The sequence below is a fragment of the Cucurbita maxima genome, unplaced genomic scaffold (assembly GCF_002738345.1).
Source record: "Cucurbita maxima cultivar Rimu unplaced genomic scaffold, Cmax_1.0 Cma_Scf00022, whole genome shotgun sequence".
Lineage (NCBI taxonomy): Eukaryota > Viridiplantae > Streptophyta > Magnoliopsida > Cucurbitales > Cucurbitaceae > Cucurbita > Cucurbita maxima.
In genome coordinates this window covers 3,558,953-3,585,207 of record NW_019272038.1, presented here as the reverse complement: position 1 = coordinate 3,585,207, position 26,255 = coordinate 3,558,953, and the positions used below count along the sequence as shown (strand labels likewise).

General features: G+C 36.6%; 4 protein-coding genes across 4 annotated transcripts in view; 3 read left to right on the top strand and 1 right to left on the bottom strand.

Annotated features, from left to right (window-relative positions):
* The window catches only part of LOC111495994 (probable serine/threonine-protein kinase At4g35230), a 7,009-nt gene extending 3,812 nt beyond the window's left edge, over positions 1-3,197 (top strand). Inside the window, exons 5-9 of the mRNA XM_023146209.1 lie at positions 529-614; positions 690-878; positions 1,761-1,925; positions 2,002-2,115; positions 2,694-3,197. Coding sequence (XP_023001977.1) covers positions 529-614; positions 690-878; positions 1,761-1,925; positions 2,002-2,115; positions 2,694-2,948 — 809 coding nt within the window. The 3' untranslated portion in view covers positions 2,949-3,197. The remainder of the gene's footprint in view (positions 1-528; positions 615-689; positions 879-1,760; positions 1,926-2,001; positions 2,116-2,693) is intronic.
* A 1,121-nt stretch (positions 3,198-4,318) lies between these two features.
* On the bottom strand, positions 4,319-6,365 carry LOC111496561. The gene is made up of 2 exons (XM_023147038.1): positions 6,063-6,365; positions 4,319-4,887 (listed from the first exon to the last, which is right to left on the bottom strand). Exons 1-2 carry the CDS (start codon positions 6,173-6,175, stop codon positions 4,680-4,682), a joined length of 321 nt encoding a protein of 106 aa, XP_023002806.1. The 5' UTR covers positions 6,176-6,365; the 3' UTR covers positions 4,319-4,679.
* Positions 6,366-11,584: 5,219 nt separating this feature from the next.
* Positions 11,585-15,282, top strand: LOC111496637 (glutamate receptor 2.7-like). Its single transcript, XM_023147130.1, has 6 exons — positions 11,585-11,840; positions 12,341-12,576; positions 12,654-13,670; positions 13,752-14,064; positions 14,139-14,539; positions 14,701-15,282. The coding sequence occupies exons 1-6, from the start codon at positions 11,585-11,587 to the stop codon at positions 15,280-15,282; spliced, it is 2,805 nt and encodes a 934-aa protein (XP_023002898.1).
* Positions 15,283-20,854: 5,572 nt separating this feature from the next.
* Positions 20,855-22,175, top strand: LOC111496404 (protein BIG GRAIN 1-like A). Its single transcript, XM_023146820.1, has one exon. The coding sequence runs from the start codon at positions 20,895-20,897 to the stop codon at positions 22,095-22,097; it is 1,203 nt and encodes a 400-aa protein (XP_023002588.1). The 5' UTR covers positions 20,855-20,894; the 3' UTR covers positions 22,098-22,175.
* The last annotated feature ends 4,080 nt before the right edge of the window (positions 22,176-26,255 follow it).

Genomic DNA, 26,255 nt, shown 5'->3' with positions numbered 1-26,255 from the left:
AAAAAAAAAAAAAATAATAATTACCATATATGTATATATATATGAAAGCTGTCCATTCACCTCCAATAGATTATCCACAAATTTTTAAAACACCTGTATTTTTTACTTTTAAAAAGTTTGAAAATATTTTTACATTTTTTTTTTTGAAATGGTTTAAAAAGTATTTTTGAAGAAATAAATTATTAAAAGAAGGTAGAAAATTTAAAAATATTTTTGGGAGAAATTATTTTTTACAAGCCATTCAAAATAAAGCTAGTTAGTATTATATTAAAGTTTAAAGACATCCAACGGATGGGGACCCAGTGCTCCAAAGAATCCAACGGCTGGAAATCAACGAAACATAGCCAAACGTTCGCCTGAAAAGCTTCCAAGGAAATTTTCCTTTTTTTTTTTTTTTTTTTTTTTTGACAATTTTGTAATTTTATGGTTCCTCTTTATCCTAAATTAGTGATCTCTTGTTTGACGAAGTTGGTAATGGGTGTAGCGTTGACAAATCTATAACATTTGTTCTTATTTCTTCGGTTACAGGGAGAGTGACTGCAGAAAGTGTCATTTTTAGCTTTGGAACTGTCCTTTTGGATCTACTAAGTGGGAAGCACATCCCTCCTAGTCATGTAAGTGTTTCATTTGGATTTAGGATAAATTTTAGGATCATATCTTGAGTTTAATATGTATAATGGCATGTGCAGGCGCTCGATATGATACGAGGCAAAAATATTCTTCTCTTAATGGATTCACATTTGGAGGGTAAGTTTTCAACTGCAGAGGCAACTGTGGTTTTTGATCTTGCTTCGCAATGTTTACAATATGAGCCTCGAGATCGACCAAATACGAAGGATCTTGTTGCAGCCCTTGCCCCGTTACAGAATAAGCTGGATGTAAGCAACCTTGATATCAGCTTGCATTGATATGAACTGGTTCATTACTTAAAAAGACCACTAAAAATCCAATGCTTTGTAGTGAGTTCAAGCTATAGTGGTATTAATCAAGATGCTAATAGGTTTCTTTATCAACTTCTTAGCTAGATTGTTGGTTTGGTGAGTGTTCATTTATCCCCGCCCATTCTTTAAACCTCTTTGGTTTTACGGCCTTATTCTCCCTTCAAGTACTCCTGACCAACGACTTGTTAGAAATCACAACTCTCTACAATGATATGATATTGTCCACTTTGAGCATTAACTCTTGTGGTTTTGCTTTTGGTTTCCCCAAAAGACCTCATACCAATGGAGATGTATTCCTTACTTATAAACTCATGATCAACCCCTTAATTAACCGAGGTTGGATTCCTCTCCCAACAATCCTCCCCTCGAACAAAGTACACCATAGAGCTTCCCCTGAGGCCTATGGAACCCTCAAACAACCTTCCCATAATCGAGACTTGACTCTTGCTCTAGAGCCCTTGAACAAAATACACCATTTATTCTACACTTGAGTCGCTTTTTACTACACTTTCGAGGCTCACAACTTCTTTGTTCGACATTTGAGGATTCTATTGACATAGTTAAGTTAAGGGCATGACTATGATACCATGTTAGAAACCACAACTCTCCACAATGGTATGATATTGTTCACTTTGAGCATAAACTCACATGACTTTGCTTTTGGTTTCCCCAAAATGCCTCATATCAATGGAGATGCATTCCTTACTATTTAACCCATGATCAACCCCTTAATTAGCCGATATGCGACTCCTCTCCCAACAATCCTCAACATGGCCTAACCTGGCCTAACCTGAAATGACTTGTCTCCTGAAATTGCAGGTTCCATCTTATGTGATGCTAGGAATTCCAAAGCATGAGGAAGCACCTCCAACTCCACAACATCCTCTCACTCCAATGGGCGATGCCTGTGCAAGAATGGATCTCACTGCTATCCATCAGATATTGGTAATGACACACTACAAAGATGATGAAGGATCAAATGAGGTAAAACCATTGTCCTCTTTTTATAAATGTTCCTATTTGCTGTATGGTGTGTTAAATCTCTAGAACTCTTTTCCAGTTGTCTTTCCAAGAATGGACTCAACAAATGAGAGACATGTTGGAGGCTAGGAAGCGAGGGGACTTGGCATTTCATGACAAAGATTTTAAAACAGCTATTGACTGTTATTCTCAGGTATGCATTTTACTTGACTCATTATCTCACATCGGTTCGAGAGGGGAACGAATGATTCATTATAAGGGTGTAGAAACTTCTCCCTAATAGACGTGTTTTAAAACCTTGAGGGGAAGTCTAGAGGGAAAAGTCCAAAGAGGACAATATCTGCCGGTGGTGGGCTTAGGCGGTTACACATTTCCTCTCTTTCAACTGGTACCATATCACCTTTGTTTAGGACAGATGGGATTTTAGCATCAGCTGGTTTGAGTAGTTGCTCTTGGCTGCGTGTTGTGCATGGTATAGGTCTAGCATGCTTCTGTTGGGAATCACGGATCTCCACAATGGTATGATATTTGTCCAATTTGAGAATAAACTCTCGTGGCTTTGCTTTGGGCTTCCCCAAAAGGCCTCATACTAATGGAGATGTATTCTTTACTTATAAATCCACGATCATTCTCTAAACTATTCTCTAAACTAGGCCAATGTGGGACTCCCTCCCAACAATCCTCAACAGCTTCATCGTGTTGCTCTGTCGATTACTGATTTTATTCTCCCACATAAGTAATTATGACGAACAATACGCTTTCAATCTGCAGTTCATAGATGTTGGCACCATGGTTTCTCCCACTGTTTACGCACGAAGAAGTCTGTGTTATCTTCTTTCCGACCAACCAGATGCTGCTCTTCGAGATGCCATGCAAGCACAATGTGTTTATCCCGATTGGTCCACGTCATTTTACATGCAGGCTGTTGCTCTAGCCAAGCTAGATATGCACAAGGACGCAGCTGACATGTTGAACGAGGCTGCTGCATTGGAAGAGAAAAGGCAAAAAGGTGGACGGGGATCTTGAGAACCAACCCCTGTAAGTGCCCTTCCTGCATTGTTCCTAGTTGATTTGCTGTTCATAGTTTTGAAACAGGAACATAAAACGGAAATTTACCAAGTCTAGTCATAAAAATCGAACTGTAACATAGTGAGGAACTTGTGGCTTCTTCATAATTGTGTTTTTTTCACCTTGAAAATTGGGAAATAATTTAATGGTTCCATCCATGTATAAGCTTAATACAACGTATTTAGATTCTTGAGTGGGCTAATTGTGCCAGGAAGAAAATCAGCTTTTGTTATTATCTTTGAGATCCAACATCGATTTGAGAGAGGAACGAGTGTCAACAAGGAGATTGAATCATTCTTTATAAGGGTGTGGAAACCTCTCCTTAGTAGACTCGTTTTAAAAATCTTGAGGGCAAGCTCAGAAGGGAAAGTCCAAAGAGCACAATATCTGGAAGTAGTGAGTTTGAGTTATTATATTATCATTTATGACAAGTGTAGCAGGCAACTTAAAGCTTATTGACTTGTATATACATTCTCTTGCATATATTACATTCTTGCTGTTCTTTTGCTCAATCGTGTCGTTTTGTCTATTTGTGTTATGATCATACTTTTTTTTTTTTTTTAATGTTAGTTTCTCTCAAGCAAAATGTGTTTTCTGTATGGAAGGAACTTTGTTTTTGCCTTTCTATGTTCGAATCGTGCTTGTTCGGTTAATCAAGATTATTCAGCTAACAAATTTTATTATGCTAAACCCAAGATTTAATTGTGTTTGTAACTCCAACACCATTCTCTTGACATTCGAATAGAAATCAATATCTTCTATGTTCCACCCTTTTACTAACGTCAATTCATACATTCTTCATTGTTGTTTATCATCTAGAGCTTTCAAGGAATCATAAATGAAGAAAACAAGTGCTCAATTTTCACAATAAATGAAGAAAACACATGATCACAATTGTACACCACCAATTTTATAGGCTTTGGTAATTAAATTAATTTGTTCACATCATCTTTTCATTCGATTTAAGATTTTGAGTGAGTGGCAATTTAGTTTATTATAACTCGTGTTTAAAATTAGTAACAGGTCTTTTTCCAACAATAAAAAAAAGAAAAAGAAAGAACACGTTTGTAGATCATTCATTATATAACCAAAGGTTGATTTGTTGAAATAAATTTAGGAGCAATTTTTGTAAAAAGAAAACTTCAAAATCAATACAAAACAGATAAACTCACTTGCTCGTATGGTTTTCCTCCCAGAAATTGTGCCTTTTCCAAGCTGAGACCTGAAATTTTCTCTCAGCCCAAACACTATTTAAAACAGTACTCTATTCATTTACCCAAAGCCTTCCATCATTTTAGAACATTACATCAAAAGAAAACACTATTTCCAAGCAAAGTAAGCGTATCTCCATTTTCATTTCCTTACATTTCATCATTTACACATTCCCTAACAGTTGCAACCCTCAGCAAAATCCACAAACTATAATAATATGTTACTATCAAAACAGGAAAGCCATGAAGAAGAAGAAGAAGAAGAAGAAGAAGAAGAAGAAGAAGAAGAAGAAGATGAGCCAAACTCCTAAACAACTCACTCATATCTCATTCCATTTTTCAAACAATCTGCTTTCCTGCTCATTACAGATCCCAATATAACAAAGATAGGACCAAATCTAACTTTTGTGAACATAATTTGGGACATTTGGAAAGAACATATAAAAGTTTAGTATGTCTCTGCACTGTTGTTACCTTTTCACATCGACAATGGAAGAAGCATTCTTCTTTTCTTCTTCCTAGCCAATCTCACTTGCTTCGTAACTTTCATGCATATAAGTAACAGCATCGTAACACACACTAAAATAGAAGCCAATTGCATATGTCGAAAATATAAAGACACTGCCGAAAAGACCAAGAATGCTAGAATAATGAGTTCCCATATTACAAAAATGACAACATCCACCCTGCATAAACAAATGGACGAACCAAAATGCATATCGTCAGAAATGACACATCGTGCGTACATAATAAACCACAATTAGGATCTAATTCATGTTCGTTCTAACAGGAGAGCGAATCCCAACATAACATACATAAACCGAACAATACAAAAGTTGTAATGTACAATCACACGAAGTTGTAATGGACACTCACACAGACCACCCTATGGATATCTATTTGAATAAATTGTACATAAGATGAAAAGATACATCAGTTGGTATGAGTGAAAATTCTTCTTAATCAATCACCAACTAACTCAAAGAAAACGTATATCCAAGATCATGAAATTTGAAACTTAGAACTTTACTCCCGAGAGATAGATAATTGGATGCTAAAACTAAAATACAATAGGTTTTTTTTAGGAACCAGAAATCCTAATAGAAGAATCTGAGAACTTTGGCCCAATTTTCAACATTTCTTCATCATGTGAACAACGCAATTAGCAATCAATGCAGGCTATAAAGACAGAACTCTGTCAAAAGAAACTCATAGTCATAATTTTAATTATTTCGGAAGTCAGGAGTATCTGTCAATATCCAGTTACATAAATGAACTTCTGATTTGATGCTAAGCTAGGAGTACAAGAAATTTACAGGCTATGGCTGAAGGCACTCATGACCAAGCTCACGAAAAATTAATTACTTGCATAAAGGAACTTCAATTGAACAATTACCATAGCACATCGTTGGACAAAGCAATTATCTTGACATCCAGAGGATGACATGATGCATCTTGTCATGAAATTTATCTATGAGAATCCCATTTCAAGTACCGAATTCCACATGAAACCAACATTTCCAAAACGATCTTACAAAATTCCAAAGCTTATCGAGAGAAGAAACCATCATAAATTCATACAAAACAAAAGAAATTGGGGACAGAATTTGCCAACGTGTGCAATGATCCCAAATCCCATCATGAATTCAGCGTTTAAAGAACAAAACCCTATTTCATCGAACATAACCAGCCCAATTCAAAGCAAAACAAAACCAACGCCATAAATTCAGAATCCCAAGAATCAAAATCTCAGAATCAGAAGCATAGGTATAAAAGAAAGAATTACGAATCTGGGAGACAAGGAAATCGAAAGCAGAAACGAAAGGGGGGATTGAAATTAACGGATTGGGGTTGGAAATACCTGGAAGAAGTAATGTTGGAGGCAGATGAAAATAAGGAGACGGAAGCCCACTCGTGCTTCGATCGAATCTGGTATTCTCTCAACTGCTCAACCAGATTCGACCGAGTAATCATGGCAGCGCCCCGAGACCTTGTTTCCTTCGGCTCAGGGGAGGTAGGGCGACAGTGGAGATCGGATGATTTGAAACAGTGAGAGACGAAGTGAAGGAGGAATTGAGAAATGGAATTGAGAGAAAGAGAGAGAGCAGGAGCGTTGAATTCGGTCCTTCCCTTATTTGTTGTTCGTCCCCTAATTTACATTTCCATTATTTCCTCTATTTTTTCCCCTTAAATTTGGACTCATGCCACGTGTCTATTTCTTTTTCTTTTCTTTTTTTTTTTAAATGTTTTCGTGTTCTTCTTCTAGATCTCGATGTGTAAGTTGTGTGATTTTAACGATCAGTATCAGGAGAGATTCACTACGATCTATGAAGATAAAAAGTTTCAAAGATCAGGATCCAAAAGTTTGATGGATTTGGTTTTGGTTTCTAGAAGATGTAGATTGATTGAAGATTATTTTTACTAGAAAGATTTTCACGAACCCTTGTCCAAGGTGAACCCATATTCCATATCTATGGAGCGATGGAAGCTCGAGGTCTGACATGGTCAAGGATAAGAGAACATTAGATCTTTTGAAGACATTGCCAAATATATAAAAAAAAACTGCCAGCTATGAATAATGTATATTTGATGTAAAGACGGTTCAATTTCCCGATTTTGAAGGTGGATCTATTGTGAGTCATATAAATGAATTGAGTTTTGTGGAAATCAATTTCGAAAATTAAATTAAAGCGTTGATTTTAATGTCATCATTACCCAAGTCTTGAGATATTGTTATTGTTGCGATCAGTAATATACTCAGTCCCTGAGAAACTTAAATTTGTTGAAATTTGAAATGTAATTCTCAGTGTAAGTAGATACAAATGGAAAATTGGAGAATCATCGAGCAATACTCTTCGTGATTAATCGAAATCAAAGAATAATAATAAAAAAAAAAAATCTCTTAACAAACCAAATGCAACGTGACAAAATTTGAAACATTTAGTGCAAGTAAGGGAATTAGATTAATAAGACAGCCCATTAATACGACAAAATGGTATTGCTAAAAGGATGAATAGAACATTGAATGAGGAGTCAAAGAGTATGAAAATCCACTTTGCGGTGTCAAAGACATTTTGAGCTAACGTTGTGAATACAACATCTTACTTGATCAATAGAGAGTCATCCGTACCCTTCGGGTTCAAGATGCTAGAAGAGGTATGGACAGGGAAAAAAAAAACTCAAGTACTCTCACTTGATAGCTTTTGGTTGCACTGAGACCCTACGGGTGGAGGGAGGATTCAGCCTAAGTGGGAGCATTCTATAGATGATGAGTGAGTTCACTTGAAAATAATAACACATGGGTGCTGACTAAATTACCTACGTGAAGTAGAGTTTTGTTGAACAAATAGGTATTCAAAATCAAGGCTGTACCAGATGACTCGATTAGTAGTTAAAGGATATTCACACCGAAAATGTATTGAATATGCTAAAATCTTTTCTCTTTGCTTCTTTTTTTGTTCTTCACATTCTCTATTGATATCGAGGGCGTGAGTTGTGTGATCCTAATAATATTAACATATTATAGTTTTATTAAAAAAAACGTCATAAAATATTTTCATAGCAACGTACATACGTTATACGTTCGTACGCTATTATAATATCCTCTATTATAACATCGCATATTTTTAATAATGTTGGCTTTTAAGGCCTAAGAAAAACGCTATAAATGATCTAAGATAACATTTTCATTAGCTATTGTATACATTATTTTTTATAGCATATACGTAGACCATATGCTAGTAAAACTAATTAAAGCATACTAACATGCAACCGATTTTAATAATGTGTATTACAAATACTCTATCGGTACAAATGAAATTATATTCAAACAAATATGAACGAGTATTGTTAATTATTTTGACTAACGTTCCAAATATAAATAAGTTAATTATTTTGGTTTTTGAAAATTTTGATTATTTTCTTAGTTTTTATTTTATTTTTAGTTAAATACTAAAAACAAAAATAAGATTTAAAAACATAGAAAAGCTTAATTATGTAAGAAGTAGATTAAAAAAAAATAAAAGGTAGGAATAAAAAGTCAACACATTTTATATTTATTGTCAAGTCAATGTTAAATTTACTCTCTCTCTCTGCCTTTGACTTTACCATACCTAATATTTAATAATTTAAGATTTCGGGTCAAAGTCAATACATTTCTTACTTCATCGAGGATTTCTCGTGTTATTTGAAGAAAAAAAAGAAACATTTCTATTGTATATTTTTTACCTCGTTTATTGCTTTTATCACTTTACATAGCCTTCTTTAAGCGACGTTGTTCTATGGTCCACAACGTAACTAGTATAGTTCGAAATTTTTCTATACTGATTCATGTCTAAGATTCAGTATCCAATATGAAATTTCTCCAAGTAAGCATACTTAATTTTGAAATTTCTATGATTGAGCCACTAAAAAAATGAAGTGCACGTTGACATAAGCATACTAAAAAATGAAGGTGCAATTTTGTATACCGAGCCTGATTACGAGCTAGTGCATGCTCACACTGCCAAAAGGCATAGAGAGAAAGAAGCCTGCATAATGTCATGACATGCATAACATCGTAGTAAACACATCCATATTAATCATAATGGGGAAGTATCCCATTACAAGTGACATAGAAAATGCATGAGGTTCTACTTGTGGTGCAAATCATAATTCCATTTTTTTAAGCATAGTATTCTTATGAAACATGCATATATATACTAGACATGTCTTTCATGGTTAACATACTTGGCTTATCAACGTCTCGTATACATAGAGTGAACACGCTAACATAATATACATGACATGATATGTGAAGGTGCATGCATCATATAACATTGATATCACAACATAGTTTCATAATATAACATAATCATACATAGTATAATTCATATCATAATATAAATCACACATAACATATCACCCATCAAGCATCATAGCATCACAAAAACGACACGTTTAGGGGTCATAAGATACATGTCATTCAAATAGCAGACAAGTCATCCAACTATGCCCATGTGAATCCAAAAGTAGAACCACTTACTTAGTTGTCTTATGTCAAAGTCATTATGCTTACTTGATACTAGCTTAAAGTTGCCATCTGAAGGAGTTCTACCATCATAATTTAGAATTTTATTATGGAAATTAGCTCACCTAATTACAAAAAATAATCTAAGTTTAGCTCAAAAGGACTAAATGACTTAAATTGGTTAAAGAGTAGCCATACTAACCTTAAACACAACCGAAAGTGACAAAAACAGCTCCAAACGAGTCAAAAATGGTAAGAAAAAGCTTGAACGTATCATACCCAAACCGAATCAATCGAAAAGCCAAATTGAAGCAGTCAAAATAGAATAACGAAAGCTTCTTAAATCATCCGGCATTACTTTTAAAATTATACGTGAAGATCATATTCAAGTAATTAATAGACGTATGGTAATTGACTTTGACTTTGACTTTCATATTAATACTAAAATATTAGGGTGAGGAGAGGGTGGAAGGTTAGTGTGACAATTTCTTGAATGGAAGAAGAATTGAATTGTTGGAGACAAATGTGTGACATTTTCTACTCTCCATTTTATAATAATGTCTTTACCATACTCTACATTAATAAAATGTCAACCCACCAATATTAAATTATTTTTCCACATAATTAATAAAAGGGTAGGTGTAAATATTTTTATTTTAATATTAAAATTGATGAGATAATAATGTTAAAAATTAAAAATAACTTGATAATTAGGGCCTACACGGACAGTGATTTGATTTGGTCCAATAGGATCATGACGCGTCATTATAATTTGCATGGTACTGAAATATTGCGTCTTTGATTGGATCAACGTCAACCTCCCTTAATGAAATATAATTAATTATTTGGTCAAATAATATATATTTAAAATCTTGATTTTGAGTACGTAACGCTTGAATTATTTTTAAGCCAACTTCGTATGAATTTTTAATATTATATAATGTATTGAAGTGTATATATATTTTTAATATATGCTTAGTCAAAATGTATGCATACTTGAATTTCCAAAAGATATTTATTTAATGTTCATGCCCATTAGATAATCCTATGGTTTAGGTTTGAAAGTTTTCAATGGGACGATTTTGGTATTATTTTATAATCATTTGATTTTTTGTTTTAGAAATTTTTATTATGGCTAAATTAATAAAAATATCTTTGAATTTTGTATTTTATCGCTTCTCCACCGACTGGAACACTTAGAAGAGTTCCCGTCAAAGGCAGATTAAGTCAAGTGCTAAATTAGGGTAGTGCAAACGTTTTCGCTTCATTCACCACTGCTCGCGTGGGTGATTTTCTCTAAAGCAGAACGCTTCTATACCGATGCATTTTTACATCCCACAACTTCGCCAGATTGCTTAGACCTGTTTATCTTTGATGCAAGAGCGCTAGCAAACGTCTCATCCTTAAGATTTGCTTGGCGGCCTGTAGACCCATTTCGTTGCCATAAAAGGTGCATTATGCCCTATTTCTTATACCAATACCCCGAGAATGCTAACTTTCAAAAGTTTCAATAATATTTTTAAACTATTGAAAATGTTTTTAAAATACAAACGGTTCCCATTTTGTTTCAAAAATAGCTTCCAAACTTTGTTTTTGAAATTTTAGAAAATGTTTTTAAAAAATTTACCTCGGATACTCTTAAGTTTAAAGAAGGAGACGATATATAAAGTGTAGATAGTTTTCGTTCATATATTGACAGTAAGAACTTATTTATAAAGTTTAAGAGGATTAATACTATATTGACGAGTATTTTTGAAATTTTTAAAAAAGTTATTAACAAAGTACTAAGGGTTTTTTATCGAAAAATATGATATTTTTTTTTATAATTTAGTTTTTTTTTTACTCTAAATCAAATTTTAAAAACAAGAACAAAAATTGGATTTATTTTTTAGAATATATGTAATTAGTAGATAACAAAACAATAAAATCAATAGGAAAAAGTGGTATTTATTGACCTAATTTAAAAAAAATAAAAATCAAATTACAAAACTTATTTTTGTTCAAAAAATTAAAATATAAAATAAAAAACCATGGGGTATTTTTTTAAAATTTTTTATGGGTGTTCATATTATGATTTTTGCAATGCAACTTCGTAGGTAATTTGTTTGCTCATATAATTTGCACAACAGATAAATACATTTTCAATATATATATATATATATATATATATGAGTGAGGAGAAAGGTATTTTTATATGTTGAGTCTGTTTCAGTAAGGTCAACTGTAAAGCCCACACCCAATAGAAATAGAATTAGAATCCATTAATAATCAATATATAACAACACCACCGCCATATCCATTTCTTCACTCCCCTTCACCAACAAATTAGCCTTCATTAAACCTTCTTCTCATTCGTGTACCGAGTCACCGGAACAATGAACACAAATCAGGGCACCCACCGGGCTCTGTGGTTCATCGCAGGCTGCTTGTTGTTCGTTGCGACGGCGGGGGAGGCTCGGAATGTGAGCGTGGGGGTGGTGTTGGATATGGAGAGCTGGGTTGGGAAGATGGGGCTGAGCTGCATCCACATGTCGCTGTCGGAATTCTATCAAGCTAACCCTCACTACAACACTAGGATTGTTCTTCACCCCAAGGACTCCGCCGGCGATGTCGTTGGCGCGGCGGCTGCAGGTTCCAAGTCTTTTCCTTTTCTTTTTATTACTGCCTTTTAAGTTTTTTTTTTTTTTTTCACTCTTTTGGAGGGTAAATTTTATATTTTATCTTAAAAAAATTAGTATTATTTTGTTTAAAGATTAAAATAATAAAATTAAAAAAAAAAATTGTCTATTATATTATTCATTTTTATCTAAAACTACTATGAAAGGTACATACTTTGTCGGATTTTCATTTAAAAATTACAGGGGGTCTTCTTACAGGATCGTTATCATTATAATATATATATATGACTACCGTTTAAAGTCGTTGTCGGATTCTCTTAGGTTTGATTTTTAAAATTTTTATTTATGATCTTTGATAAATATTAAAATTGATCAACAGTCCGGAAGGGAAAAAAAAATCAACTAAAACTAAATAAACTAAAAATGCAAAAATCAACTAAATCTCTGAAGCTAACAAAATCCAACTTTTCTAATGTTTAATCATCAAACCATTTCAATCCTTTGGTGGAACAGCTCTTGACCTCATAAACAATCATAAAGTTGAAGCAATTTTGGGGCCAACCACTTCAATGCAGACCAACTTCGTGATCAAGCTCGCCCACAAAGCTCATGTCCCCATCCTTACCTTCACCGCCTCTAGCCCCTCTCTCGCCTCCCACCGCAGCCCCTACTTCTTTCGACTCACCCACACTGACTCTGCCCAAGTTGCCGCTATCACCGCCTTAGTCAAAGCCTACAATTGGAGAGAGGTACGTTTTTAAATCTCCGTTCAATCACACGACTAGGCTGCCCTGCATTTTAATCCTTCTTTTTTCTTTCTACTCAGCTGGTTTTGATCTACCAAGACGATGAGTTTGGAGACGGGATGTCACCCTACTTCATCCACGCATTGCAGGGTGTCAATGCGCGCGTCCCATATCAGAGCATCATTGATCCAACGCCTACCGAGGATCAGATCGAGGAAGAGCTTTACAAATTGATGACAATGCCGACCAGAGTGTTGTTGGTGCACATGTTGCCGTCTCTGGCGATTCGCTTATTCTCTAAGGCCAATGAAATTGGAATGATGAGGGAAGGCTACGTTTGGATTCTGACTGACGCCACCACCAATTTGCTCGGTTCCATGAGCTCCTCTGTTTTGAAGTCCATGGAAGGAGCTTTGGGAGTGAGGACATATGTCCCGAAATCAATGGAGCTCGACCGTTTCAAAATTAAATGGAAACGAAAATTCATAGTGGAAAACTCTGTCCCCAACGACCCATATTTAGACATCTTCGGACTGTGGGCCTATGATGCAGCTCGAGCACTGGCAATGGCAGTTGAGAAAACAGGGGCCAAAAACTTCACATTCCAAAACCCAAATGGATCTGAAAATCTAACCGATCTTGAAACGTTGGGGGTTTCTCGAAACGGGGAGAAAATTGGGGAGGCCTTGTCGAAGACGAAGTTCATGGGGCTGACTGGAAACTACGAGATCGTGAATGGGCAGCTGCAATCGGCGGCATTTGAGATTGTGAATGTGAATAGTAATGGGGGAAACAGAGTTGGGTTTTGGAATCCTGAAAAGGGATTGTTGAGTAACAATATGACAGTGGTTTGGCCGGGGAATACGGCGGCGGTGCCGAAAGGGTGGGAGTTTCCGACGGCAGGGAAAAGGTTGAGAATTGGGGTTCCGGTGAAGGAAGGGTATAGTGAGTTCGTGAAAGGGTATTGTACGGACGTGTTCAATGCGGTAATAGCAACACTTCCATATGATGTTCCATTTGATTACATTCCCTTTGCACTTCCGAATGGATCTAGCGCCGGTTCCTACGACGACCTCATCATGCAAGTTCACAAAGGGGTCAGTATGTTTGTATTCATTTTATTGCTTCAACTTTGAGGACTAAAATGAAGTATTGGTGAATGTGTGGTTTATGGGCAGGTCTACGACGGTGCAGTGGGAGACATAACCATCATAGCAAACAGATCCAAGTACGTTGATTTCACCTTGCCATTCACAGAGCCGGGAGTTTCAATGGTGGTTCCAACACAACCCAACTCCAAGAACAAAGCCTGGCTCTTTCTGAAGCCTCTCACTTTAGACCTTTGGATCACAAGCTTATGCTTCTTTGTCTTCACAGGCTTTGTGGTTTGGATTCTGGAACATCGAATCAACCAAGACTTCCGTGGTCCTCCCTCTCATCATATCGGCACCAGCCTCTGGTTCTCCTTTTGCACCATGGTCTTCGCCCAAAGTAACCACCTTTACCGACCCATTTGTTATCATTTATTCGTATTTTTACCGACCCACTTGGTTTTTTACTCTCAGGGGAGACTTTGATAAGTAATTTGGCGAGGTTTGTGGTGATAATATGGTTCTTTGTGGTGTTCATTCTAACTGAGAGCTACATGGGGAGCTTGACTTCTCTTTTGACGTTGCAACAATTGCAACCGACCATTACAAATATAAATCAGCTGTTGAAGAAGCAATCATCGGTGGGGTATCAACATGGCTCATTTGTTTGGGAGCTATTGACTTCTTTGGGGCTTAAGAATCTCAAGCCTTATGGGTCTCTTGAGGAACTCGACAAGTTGTTCAAACTAGGAAGCTCCAATGATGGAATTGATGTTGCTTTTGATGAAATCCCTTATATTAAGCTCTTCCGTCGCAAGTTTCCTAATAAGTACACCATGGTTGATCCCAATTATAAAACAGATGGATTTGGATTTGTAAGTCTCTATCTCAAGCTAATATTATAGTAGAAAAACGGCTAGAACGTTTTCCAACTTAAATGAAACAAAGTTTGTCACGGGATAATTTTTAACTATGATCAAGTTATCATCGATGTTCTTTTTTTTCTTATCGTCTATAATGATGATTATGCCGACAGGCATTTCCCATTGGTTCACTGTTGGTGGCAGACATATCAAGAGCAATTTTGCACGTGACAGAGAGTGAGAAGATCAACCAATTACATAAGGAATGGTTTAGTGATCAAGCCAACTCCTGGTCTTCCATCCCAAAGGTTACTTCTTCCGAGCTCAGCATGAACAACTTTTGGGGTCTATTCCTCATTGTTGGAGTTGTTGCCATTACTGTTCTCCTCGTCTACTTCGTCATTTTTCTTTACAAAGAAAAACACACACTTGGTCGCACCGCCAATGAAGGCTCCAACTTCTCGATTGGAAATAAGATACGAGCACTACTCAAAATCTATGATCAAAAAGACTTAACTTCGCACACGTTTAAAAAGAGTAATCCTCCTAAGGTAGTAGACAACAAGATTTATCCGATCCACGATGACTCCGTTGGCATCTCACCGAACTCAAATTATCCATCAAGTCCATCGAATTATTCGGTTCATGACACGATCTATGAGTCCTTTGAGTCTGGAGATTTGAGTCCGAATAATCAAATTGTCGAAATGGTGATCCATACAATAACGGAGGTCACTCCCCCAAACGAGGAGTAGCATTTAGTTTATTTATTAATTTAGATTGTTTAGACTTGCTTAGTGGTGTTCTTCTAGCGACCGACCGTGAGACCTTATGTTGGAGTTAGCTCACTAGTTATACTCTTCAACCACGGCAACGGTTGAACATGAGTTTATCGGAGTAGGTCGACATCACGTTTAAGAGTATCTTTCAATAATATTTTTTTTATTTATGGGTAAAACTGTTGTAATAATTTTTCTTAATAAAAGAATAAACTAAACAAACAATAATTAATAATGCAAGTAATTGTAAATAAGGAACCGTATTTTTCAGTATGGTTAGTTTTTTTCGGTAGCCGGTTGTTACAGTTTACCGGTTATTTTAACTTCCAGTGGGCTGGGCTACTCCTCCGGCCCAAAAGTGGAGCATTTTAATTATTTATTTTCATATTTAAGTAGAATAATCCTCTTAATTTTTTATTGGGTAATGGCCGCTACCGACTCCGACATCCGAAGTACAAAGAGGGCGACAAGAAAACGACGTTGTTTTATCTCTCAGGTCTTTTTGCTTTCTCAGGACGAAATGAGAAACCTCTGGTACATGCACACTAAGTGTTCGACGAAATGTGTAGCCCAATTCAAGTCTCTAAAATGGTGAGAACCCACACACCATTCCCATATTAATTAGTGATGGGTCAAAGTTACTAAAGATGAAGATGTTGAAAGTTATAAGTTTCCACACACTTATAAAAAAAATGTTTCGATCTCATCCCTTAATAATTTCTAATATTGAAGGACGGTGGTGTTCAGGACATCCTGATGAGATGAGCATCACGTGGGCTCGTTATCGATGGCATGACCAAACGAGTTGTGGTGGCTGATGACACCCTGAAACTCAAGATGGCGTCAATCAAAACATATGGGTCAAGTGGGTGGGTGAGAATGGGAAATAGAGACAGGGGAGAGAGCGACGTGAATGAAAAATGAAAGGGAGAGAGAGACATGATATGCGTAATGCCACTGCACGTGGAGGCGCAGGCGGCATGCGGGATGCGGGATGCGGCAAGACACTGAAAAGACACAAAAACACATGGATGGGGGATCCAAATACGCCTTCTTTTTCAAATCCCCATGTCTGGGGGCTCTTCAGGGTTTCCTCCCATTGGGATCTCAAATTTCCCCTCTTTTCAACCCCATTTTCCACTACACACTTATAACCAATTATTCCATTTCACCTTATCCTTCTAAAATTCAACATTAAATACAATTTTGTATTTATCTATTTCATCCACACTTGTATCACTAAATTTTTTTAAGTTTTAACCAACATATTATTAAAAAAATATATTAATTAATTTTGGACGTTTGTCGGGTTTCCCTTTCAACAATTCAATGCCGCCGAATCTTCCGCACGTACCAACTAGCACGATTACAGTCGACGTAACCCTGTGAGATCTCATCATCGCACGTGTCGAGGTGTGTTCCTTATTGGTCCGACCCAAATCCCGCCGCTTCCGCTCTGACCATAACCATACGATTTTGGGCCCATCCCATAATTGTCTGATGCGACATCCACCTTCCTTTCAAACTGCAGATGATAAAATTTTTAATCTTTTATTAAATTATGAATTCAACCATAAAATTAAATAAACCTGTGTAATTGTATAATGTATATTTTAAAATTAACCGTAAATCTATGAATCAACCCATCTAACTTAAATCAGACCAATTGGATTGGATTGGATTAGATTGAATTGATACAAAATTTTAAAGATCTTTGAGCTTAATTGAACGGTCAACATAGAAGCATCATTACTACTTTTAATATGACATCATAACGAGAATATTTTTATGATGCTATATTACTTTTTCGATAAAGTTGGACCATATCGAACCCATTTTCTTGAATACCAACTCGTATTAACCACTTTTTTGAACACATAAATAGAATCAAATCTGTGAACAACACTAAATGGGAAGGGTTGGTGATGGTCCTACCTGTTGGTTCCAAGCTTCAAAGAAGGTTGAGAGTTGAAAGCACAGAAAGAGAACCATTTGTTTAAACAGGTTTAGTGGAAGCCACCTACGATTTTGTTCCAGGAAGAGTTGGGTATGTTGTTTAGCTCAGAGACATGGCGGCGCACATAGGGCCGGTGGAGGATGCGCCCATCATAACCAATGTCCTCTCGCTCATCAACACCAATTTAGAAACCATGTGATCTTGGTAACTATAATGGACGCACCATATCATATCTCTCTCTCTCTCTCTTTAAATCTCTGTTTTTGTGTCTCTATTTTGAGTGGTTTGACCACAAACAATAGGCGGAGTTAGGGGACATGTGACGCTCGAGAAAAGAAAGAGTATATAATTGAATCGAGACCATGTCGAAATAAGACTGATCCTGAGGATATGATAACTACCTATACCAACTGTAACGATACACATTCCAAGAAGAAGAAGAAAAAAAAAAAGGCCGCGCCGAAAATCGAATCCACTCAAACCCCCTTAAACCCTAGGAGTGGCCGCTTCCTATAGGTAGGAGCGGACACCAGTGTACGTCGGGACAAGGAGAGGCAGACGCACCACCGGAGATGGACGAACGATGACGCTTCCACCGACGATAGTAGCCAAGCTCCGCGATTAGGGCTGTCGAGGCTTTCGGGCGAGGAAGACAAAGTGGCAGGCGTGGGTCGACCCTCGGCATTCCGCGAGTCGTCTCGGCCAATGTGCAACCCGCACCTCGCAAGCCTCGCTCGGACACCACCACAGGGCCTCGTTCCATTTCAGCCCAAACCAGAAGCACGCCCAGAAACCCTGCGCCGGCAGTGTTCTTTGTAGCCCGTCGATTTCAGCTCCATTGGCGGCTCCGTGCACTCCCGACTCAGCTAGGTTCGGCTTGGCAGTGCGCCTTGGCGGCTCGACATCCGAATAGTATATCGATTTCTAGGTTGTCGACCCTTCTAGAGCCATTCCCACCCTTATTTCAACCATCTGAGGTAAGTATAACTTCATTTTGACAAAATAGTTTGCGATAGGGACGTACCTTGGTAGCTAGGCATAAGAGCTAATTGTGAAAAGGCTCTAAGTGTATCATGTTATCTTATAGGAGGTAGTTAGGCGCCAGAGTTAACGTTGTGGGTGACTTTGGCCAAGGCCAAGGAGTAATCTTACTGTTGGCGTTAGTTATGTATGTATGTTGATGCGTGAACTGTGGCCCTTGCATGCACCATGTGTGTTGTTGATGTATGCTAGGTTAGGTGTTTCTTGCAGTGAAATGCTATGTATGCCATGTTTATGTATATGATGTTTGTGACACGATTTGCTACCTTGTATGTATGAGCTTGACATGTTATGATTCTAATGGGAACCCCGCATGCCATGAATGTGATGACGAGTATGCTATGATATGCTTACTCGATGTTTGACCCAGTTATGCTATGTAAAGGGGTGAGGGGATGGAACGTTATATGTATAATGCCATGGAGGTAAACCTTAAGAACCTTATGCATGCTATGGTTATGTACATGGGGGCACTCCCCCGTTATGCTACTAATGGTATGGATGCATATATTCGATATTGTGTTCGCCACGATATCATGTAAACCCTCCTTTTCCGTGCCGTCCGGTATTGTAGGTCATACATACCCGACCAAGCCAGTCCCAGGGAGTTCGCATGCGAACTCACCTGGTGGGCCACAGTCACACACGTGGGCCATGTGTGGGAAAGTACCATGCATCCACCCCCGCCCGGACAAAGCAAGGGCCTAAGGCCATGAGAAGGAATGGAAGACAGACCCCTCTCTCAATTTCTTTCTTTTAACACTTGTGTTCATGTAGGTGTATTATGTGCGACATGTATGTGTATTGTGTGTGACTGCTTGTATCTTGATGAATGATTATATGCTTAACCCCAACAGTGGGGCGACTTACTGAATATTTTATATAATACTCAAGCCACGTGCTACCCATATTTTCAGGTAAGGGCAATGCTCCCATGTACAGCTGATGGGGATATTGCGAAGGCCATGGAAATTTTGAGGAGAGTTTGTAGTGTCGTAGGTGACTTGATGGATTCTTTTGGGTTCATAGTTATTACAATTGTTTCCTCTAGTTCTTTGTTGATTATTTTCTAGGCTAGGCTGTCGTTATTGATTTCCTCAAGTATGAACTGCTTATAATAATGAACGCATTGTCATTATTGAGACTGTCTTATATGAACTCTTGTTTTGTTGATTATGCAAGTATAAGGTAACGTCGCTAATTAGGTTAGAGAAAATTAGGGGTGTTACACCAACTATACCTACGGACTGCATCTTCACTTTTGGTGGTTCAATTATAAATTAAGTGTGTTTTGCTTAGACTAATTATATATTGGGTCTGAAGCATGTAAGTGAGAACAAAGTATGCTAAAAAATATTGTAGTGGTCTATAGTTAGTCTTCTCTCTTAGAAGCGATAAGCAAACAACGTAGCCCTATCGTAGGAATGTCGGGACCATTGGGTACTAAATTTTAACATACTCAAAATAACTTTTGATGTTTAGCATGTTTTAGAGAGGCCATAGTCTTGTATATATGTTCATTCTCGAGTTTTAATTTCTTTAGTGCCAGTTACTTTTCGTTGCATGTCATGCATGTTTTCATGTGGTACTATGTCAGGATAGGTCTCATTCTACTAGAATGTTACCAACTAACCTTTAATGATGGTTAGCCTTACATAACTTACCAAACAAACATTAAAGTTGTTACAACTTTGTACATCTCCTCTCTGTGTTTAGTCATAATATTTTTCGTAAGATATTACGTCAGGATAGGCCTAATATCATGTGATTCATTAGAAAAAAAGAGTTGGCAATCCAAGTAATTAGCATATTTTATTAATTAAGGAATGCGCCTAATAAATGAAATTTTGGTTGAGTTATCAATTTATTTGAAGTTCTATTTAAATAAATGATTTTTATTTTATGAATTTTATTAATTAAGGAATGTGCCTAAAATTAGTTTGAGCGGAATCAAATCAATTCCAATTATTCTTTTAACTTTTTTTTTTAAATACCTATTTTCTTATAATACAATAATATTTACACATATTTCTTATGAATTTATTAAAATATTTACAAACAAATAGTATTTAGTTATTTAATTAGTTGATAACATCTATTAATTTAATTTTTTTTAAATTTGGTTTATCTATTTTCTTTCATTAAATATCAATGGAAATAATTTTTCTATAAAGAAAAAAAAAAAGAAAATTAAAAAAATAAATAGACTCGAATCAAATTTATAGATGCCTTTATTATTATTTTATTTTTAATTAAACAAAATTTTATATAATCCAATAAAACTATTAAGCGATTACTTTTGTCGTACCAACCCTACTGTGTATATGTCCGCACCAAATACTTACCCCTTACCCTATCCTCCATCCGACAGAATCAATCAACGGCTCCAAATTCGAAATACGGAGGGACATTTTGGGAACATGGAAAAAAGTGAATTCAACTGCCACGTCAACAATGACAAGCTGGCAAATAGCGCGTATCAAGCACGCGCCATACTACCCTCTATAAAAACCCTCTGCCCGCCCTCTTCTTCTCCAACGCACGCCATTTTCCCCCTCCTTCTCCAAAGAAGCTCTGTGTTCATTTAACGATGAAGCAGTGGGAAAAAAAGTTCGAACACAAAAATCCATCCTTTTCCTCCTCTCTCCTCGACGAGATATACCGATCCTTCGATGACGGAGAGATAGAACCTTCCGGAGAGACGAAGTTCTTCAGACAAACGTCGACGGCGATAAAACAGATCAAAACCAGAGCTTTTGAAGACAAAGAAATGGCGAATCTCCGGCGAGCTCGTTTGGTTGAGAAATGGATGGAAAAGGAAGTCGGTGAAAAGGCTAACGTTTTCAGAAGACAAGAACCTTACAGAAAATCGCCTATTGATCATTTCGACCACGATCGCGATACTCTGCTTTTCACCTCAACTTCCAGTTCTTCCGATTCCAGCTCCGGCGTACTCTCCTCCTCCGACTCTGAATCGATGTTCGTATCCAGATCCTTAATCCCATCCTCGTGTTTTTCCAAGTCGAGACTCAAGGCAATTCGTACCGGCAGCGGCGTCAGGAAGGCGGAAACAGAGAGAGTAAAGACTCGGTTTAATGGGATTAGTGAACGCCAAGTGTTCGACGAAATTCCTAAGTCGAAATCGAATGGGTTGAAGAAAATGAAGCAACCAATTTCTCCGGGAGTTCGACTGGCTGGATTAATTACCTCGCTCTTAAATACCAGAAAGTCGAAGAACTCTCCGGCGACAGAGAGGAAGGATAAAACAGGGGAAGAATCGACTTGTTCGTCGGCATCTTCATTCGCAAGATCGTGTCTGAGCAAAAGCTGTGCATCGTCAAGAGAAAAATCGGGAAACAGGGCAAAAAGATCAGTTCATTTTTGCCCAATTAGCGTCATCGTCGACAAAGATTGCAGAGAAGATAGTTCGAGTCTAATGCCGGTGTCGATACCCACCGCCTGGAAAATCGGCCGGTCGCCGGCCGGAAAATCAGAGGGAAAGGACTCAAAATCCCAAATTACAGAGAAGAGCAGGATAGTGGAAGCCGCAGCCAGAGAGGTTCTTATAAAGAACATGAACACCAGAAATTACAGAGAGTTCGTAGAGAAAAGCGACGAGGACGACGGCGGCGAAGAAGAAGATTACGAGGACGAGAACTGTAGCTGTGCAAGTTCAGATCTTTTCGAGTTAGATCATTTGGAAATGATGGGGCAGAGAGGGTACAGTGAAGAACTGCCAGTGTACGAAACAACTGATGTAGAGAAAAATCGCGCGATTTCAAAGGGCTTATAGGTTTGAGTTTTAAATTGTTGGATGAAATTGATGTATTAGCATTGATTAAAGTTAATGAAATGTTGGGTTTTGGGGATATTTGGGGATATTTGGGGATATTTGGGGATATTTGAGGATATTTGGGAAGTGGGTATGGAAGAAGAAGAAGCAAGGAAGGTGTAAAAATGGGGAAAATGGGTCAAAGAGAAGAAGGGGCATGTGTGTGTGTGTGTGTGTTTTTGTTTCTCATCTTTTGAGGAGGGTTTAGGGAGATAAAGGGGAAAAAGTTGAGATCGATCGATTTAAAATAATTTTATAATAGAGAGGAAAAGGGGATTCGTTTCTGATCATCAACTACAGGGTTAAGGAATCACAGAAACAGAGGAGAAACAGAGAAGAACCCATCAAAAGAAAGAAAGAACGAAGGAAAGAACGAAAGAAATAAAGAAAGATTCGAGATCCTCCTAATCACAAGCAAAATGTGATGAGAGAGAGAGAGAGAGAGAGAGGGAGAGAGATAGGGAGAGAAGTAGAGAGAGATAGAGATAGAGAGAAGGAGAGAGAGATAAGGAGAGAGAAGTAGAGAGAGATAGAGATAGAGATAAGGAGAGAGAAGTAGAGAGAGATAGAGATAGAGTGAAGGAGAGAGAGAGAGAGAAGGAGAGAGAGAGGGAGAGAAGTAGAGAGAGATAGAGATAGAGAGAAGGAGAGAGAGAGAGATAAGGAGAGGGAAGTAGAGAGAGAAGCATAGAGAGAGAGAGAGATGTTAAGGGCATAGGAAATGAGAAAGTGAAGCTTTCCTTTCCTTTTCTTCCTCTGAAATAGGAGTCTGAGCTTAGAACTCTCAGTTACCTTCAAAGTTGCATTACCATCTCCACCTCCTTTTTTACAAAATAATAAATAAATAAGTTAACAAAATTCATATAATTAAAAAAATTATGATTTGCAACTTAAAAAAAAAAAAGTTAAATAGAAAATTTAATTACTAAAAAAAAATTAGAATTTAGTTTTAAGTACTTAATTATAACCCAAACTCCCAACTCCAAAAATTAAATTAATTGGTTTGGTAGTTTAGTTATACCGAATTTTAATTAAAATTAGGCTAGAGTAACATAACATTAAATTTTGTAGTTAAAGTTGCTCGAACAAGTTGACTATCAAAAAATTCGAACAACTATTCTAAACCCAACAAATAAACGAACTAAGACAATTGAATTTTCCTGTTCAAAGTAGTGAATCCTCATAATTGAATTCACAACAGCGTCTATGCTGGTTGATAACTCTCCTGAGTTAGTTATTATAATCCTCTTCCTATGGAAGTGTAGTATTTAAATATAAAGCATCTAACAGTCCTTGTAATGAAATTAGTGAATCCTCACAAGTTATGTGGGTAATTTGCACTGCAGTATTATACAGAAATATGAAAAATTCTATAAGACACCAAAAACTGGATTCGGTCAGACAACAAAAATACCTGAAAAACTAGATAGAGCAAGACTTAATAAGCTGTTTCCCGACTAGCCCTGTAATAGGATTCACCCAGCAATAGGATGATATAAACCCAACAAATATGATTTAAGTTTTGGCACGTCTTTTTAAATTCAATTAGAAATAATTTTATTTATTTATATTTGTTTAATATTTTGGTTTTTCAAAAAAGACTTTTGAAATCAAACCAATGTACCAAAATTTCAAGAATGTTTTTGAGACTCATTTAGAAATTACAGAAAGACAAAATGTTAGTCAAAAGCCAATTTACAATTATAATTAAATTAATTTTTTTTTAATTTTTTAACGTTCCAAATTCAGATAAAAATTGAAAAACGTTTTTTAAAAGTGAAAAAAAAAATAAATAAATAAAAAAACAAATGTTGAAGAGAGAATATTTCACTTTGTGGGGAAAAGGGAAAGCTGAAAATGAAATGGTAAGTGAAAGAAAACTAATACAAATCTCTGTTTGCTTTGGGATCGTCTCCCATTCTTCCTTGTACTTTCTCAAATCCCAAAACTACCCTCCACCGTCCTCACCCGAGTTCATTCAGATGGTGGTTACCAAATATTGTAACCATCTATATTCATCGTTACCAAATATTGTCCTCTTTAGACTTTCCTTTAACGCTTTAAAACACATGTGAAGGTTTTCACACCCTTATAAAAGGTGGTTTGTTCTCTTCTCCACAAAAAATATGTTAGCACGCGAACCAACCAATATTTTTTGTTTTTCAAAAATTCAATTCAATACAAAATCGAACTCAACCCAACGTTTATGATTTGGGTTGAGTAGTCTGAGTTAGTTGGGTTATTAGGTTATATGAACGTCCCTGTCTTTTTTTGTTTTTAGGTTTAAAAAGTAAAATGAAAATTAAAAAAAATTAATGTTTAAGTTGTTTAAAACGTTGTCTTTTTAGACCAATATTACATTTTCTTTCCTTGTAAGATACTCGATGTCTCATCTCAACTGCAAAAAGAAACAAGAACGAATATCAAGTAAGGGAGCAAGAGTATGCTCGTCATCCTAAACTTGGTTAAATTTTAAAAATTGACCCACAAGCACGAAATACTCACTATTGAAAAAGAAAACCCAACTATTTCTCTAGCCCTTAACAAAAAGGGGCCCTTAATGGTCGACACAAAGTTAAATTGATTACCTAAGTCGAATCGATGAACTCATATAGACCCTATAAACTTCTCGGGTCAACAATCCTCCATGATTGCTGAGCTCCCAGGCACACCCTCGTCTCGACTAGCGCACTCATGGATATGAAAAGGAAAAGTAGAACAAAGTGAGTATATAAAAATATACCTAGTAAGAAACCTACTTGTAGGCTCTCTCTCATCACATATTTGACCTAACAAACGACCACGGGTTATTTCTAGGATCTAGATTCATTGACTTTGTTGTGCATAGACTTATCACGTTAGGCTTTATAGCGGTGTTAGGTGCCTGGGCGCTACCTCAAGAACACTCTTGTAAATCAGGTGGAGACAACATGGTGAGTGCTAGTCCGCTCATTTCACAGGCCATGCAGTTGCCCAAGGTTAGGGGCGCTACCCCCTTGTGCAATACAAGCTCTGCTGACTACTAACATGATCAACGCCTCTCATAAGACGGATCCTCTACTTAAGGTAGTCCAGCTAAACTCTCTCACTCAAGTCACACAATCCTAATTGATCTTAGACAACTCGACGGTACCGTACTGAAGCAGAAAAAGGGTATAAAGGCTCCTTGACTTGTACCTTTATTCCCTTCGGGGTTACCGTGGTGATCGTCTAGATCTCTAGGGTAATTTGGCAGCCTTGACAAAGTTCCACATCTCTAGATAATGCGATTTCGACGTCCAAGTCTAGTTCAATCAAGAGCACAAGGACTGACCCTCTATTCGCCTCTCACGAACTCACAGCGCTCGTCCTCTGGAGGCATTCCGTCCTAGCTCATAGACTATCCAAACCGTCCCACACGATCTAGTCTAAGGTCATTCTTACTACTAGTCATCTACCGGGAGAATCACACACTTTCATGAAAGAAATGAACTCTTCATCCATATAGCAGAATTATTGGAAATCGTTTTGATTTTATTAAGAATTAAAAGAAAACCATAATGATGAGAGTAAGAATTCTAATTTTGTAGAAACCTTAACTTGTAAGACTCTTTGAACTATTATAGAAGTTCTTCAGCATTCCATAAGATTTTCCTTACTATGATTTGAAAATAAGGTCAAGACTTGTAGGACCCTCTTGAAAAAAAAAAAAATTACGAAGAGATTGGGGAAAGAGAGTTTCAATGTCCTCGACTCAACCCAAAGTCCTATTTATAGAGACTATGGGAAATCAGAGAAAGTTTGTCGAAATAATATATTTGAATATCTAATATATTAAGATATAATATTTTATTTCAATCATATTTAAATATTATAAAATACTTCATATATATATAAATTTGAATTTATCAAATATATTTTTATTTCATGTATAATATATCTTAATTATTTTAATATTTAATTATATCAAATTACGATAAATATATTTTTGGCTTTTAATAATATCTAATATAAAGATTAATGTGAACCCCCAAATCAATATATTTTTTATTTTTATTTTTTCTCAGTTTATATTTAAGCTATATTATTAATTTGAACCCTTCACATTAAATATATCTTTCTTTACCTATTTAATATATT

Excerpts from the sequence above, each read along its gene's own strand:
- LOC111496637 (XM_023147130.1), top strand. The coding sequence starts at position 11,585 with ATGAACACAAATCAGGGCACCCACCGGGCTCTGTGGTTCATCGCAGGC. Across the intron at positions 12,577-12,653 it reads AAGCCTACAATTGGAGAGAG|CTGGTTTTGATCTACCAAGA; the intron begins GTACGTTTTTAA and ends CTTTCTACTCAG. Across the intron at positions 14,540-14,700 it reads AAACAGATGGATTTGGATTT|GCATTTCCCATTGGTTCACT; the intron begins GTAAGTCTCTAT and ends TTATGCCGACAG.
- LOC111496561 (XM_023147038.1), bottom strand. The coding sequence starts at position 6,175 with ATGATTACTCGGTCGAATCTGGTTGAGCAGTTGAGAGAATACCAGATT. Across the intron at positions 4,888-6,062 it reads TCCAACATTACTTCTTCCAG|GGTGGATGTTGTCATTTTTG; the intron begins GTATTTCCAACC and ends TTGTTTATGCAG.
- LOC111496404 (XM_023146820.1), top strand. The coding sequence starts at position 20,895 with ATGAAGCAGTGGGAAAAAAAGTTCGAACACAAAAATCCATCCTTTTCC.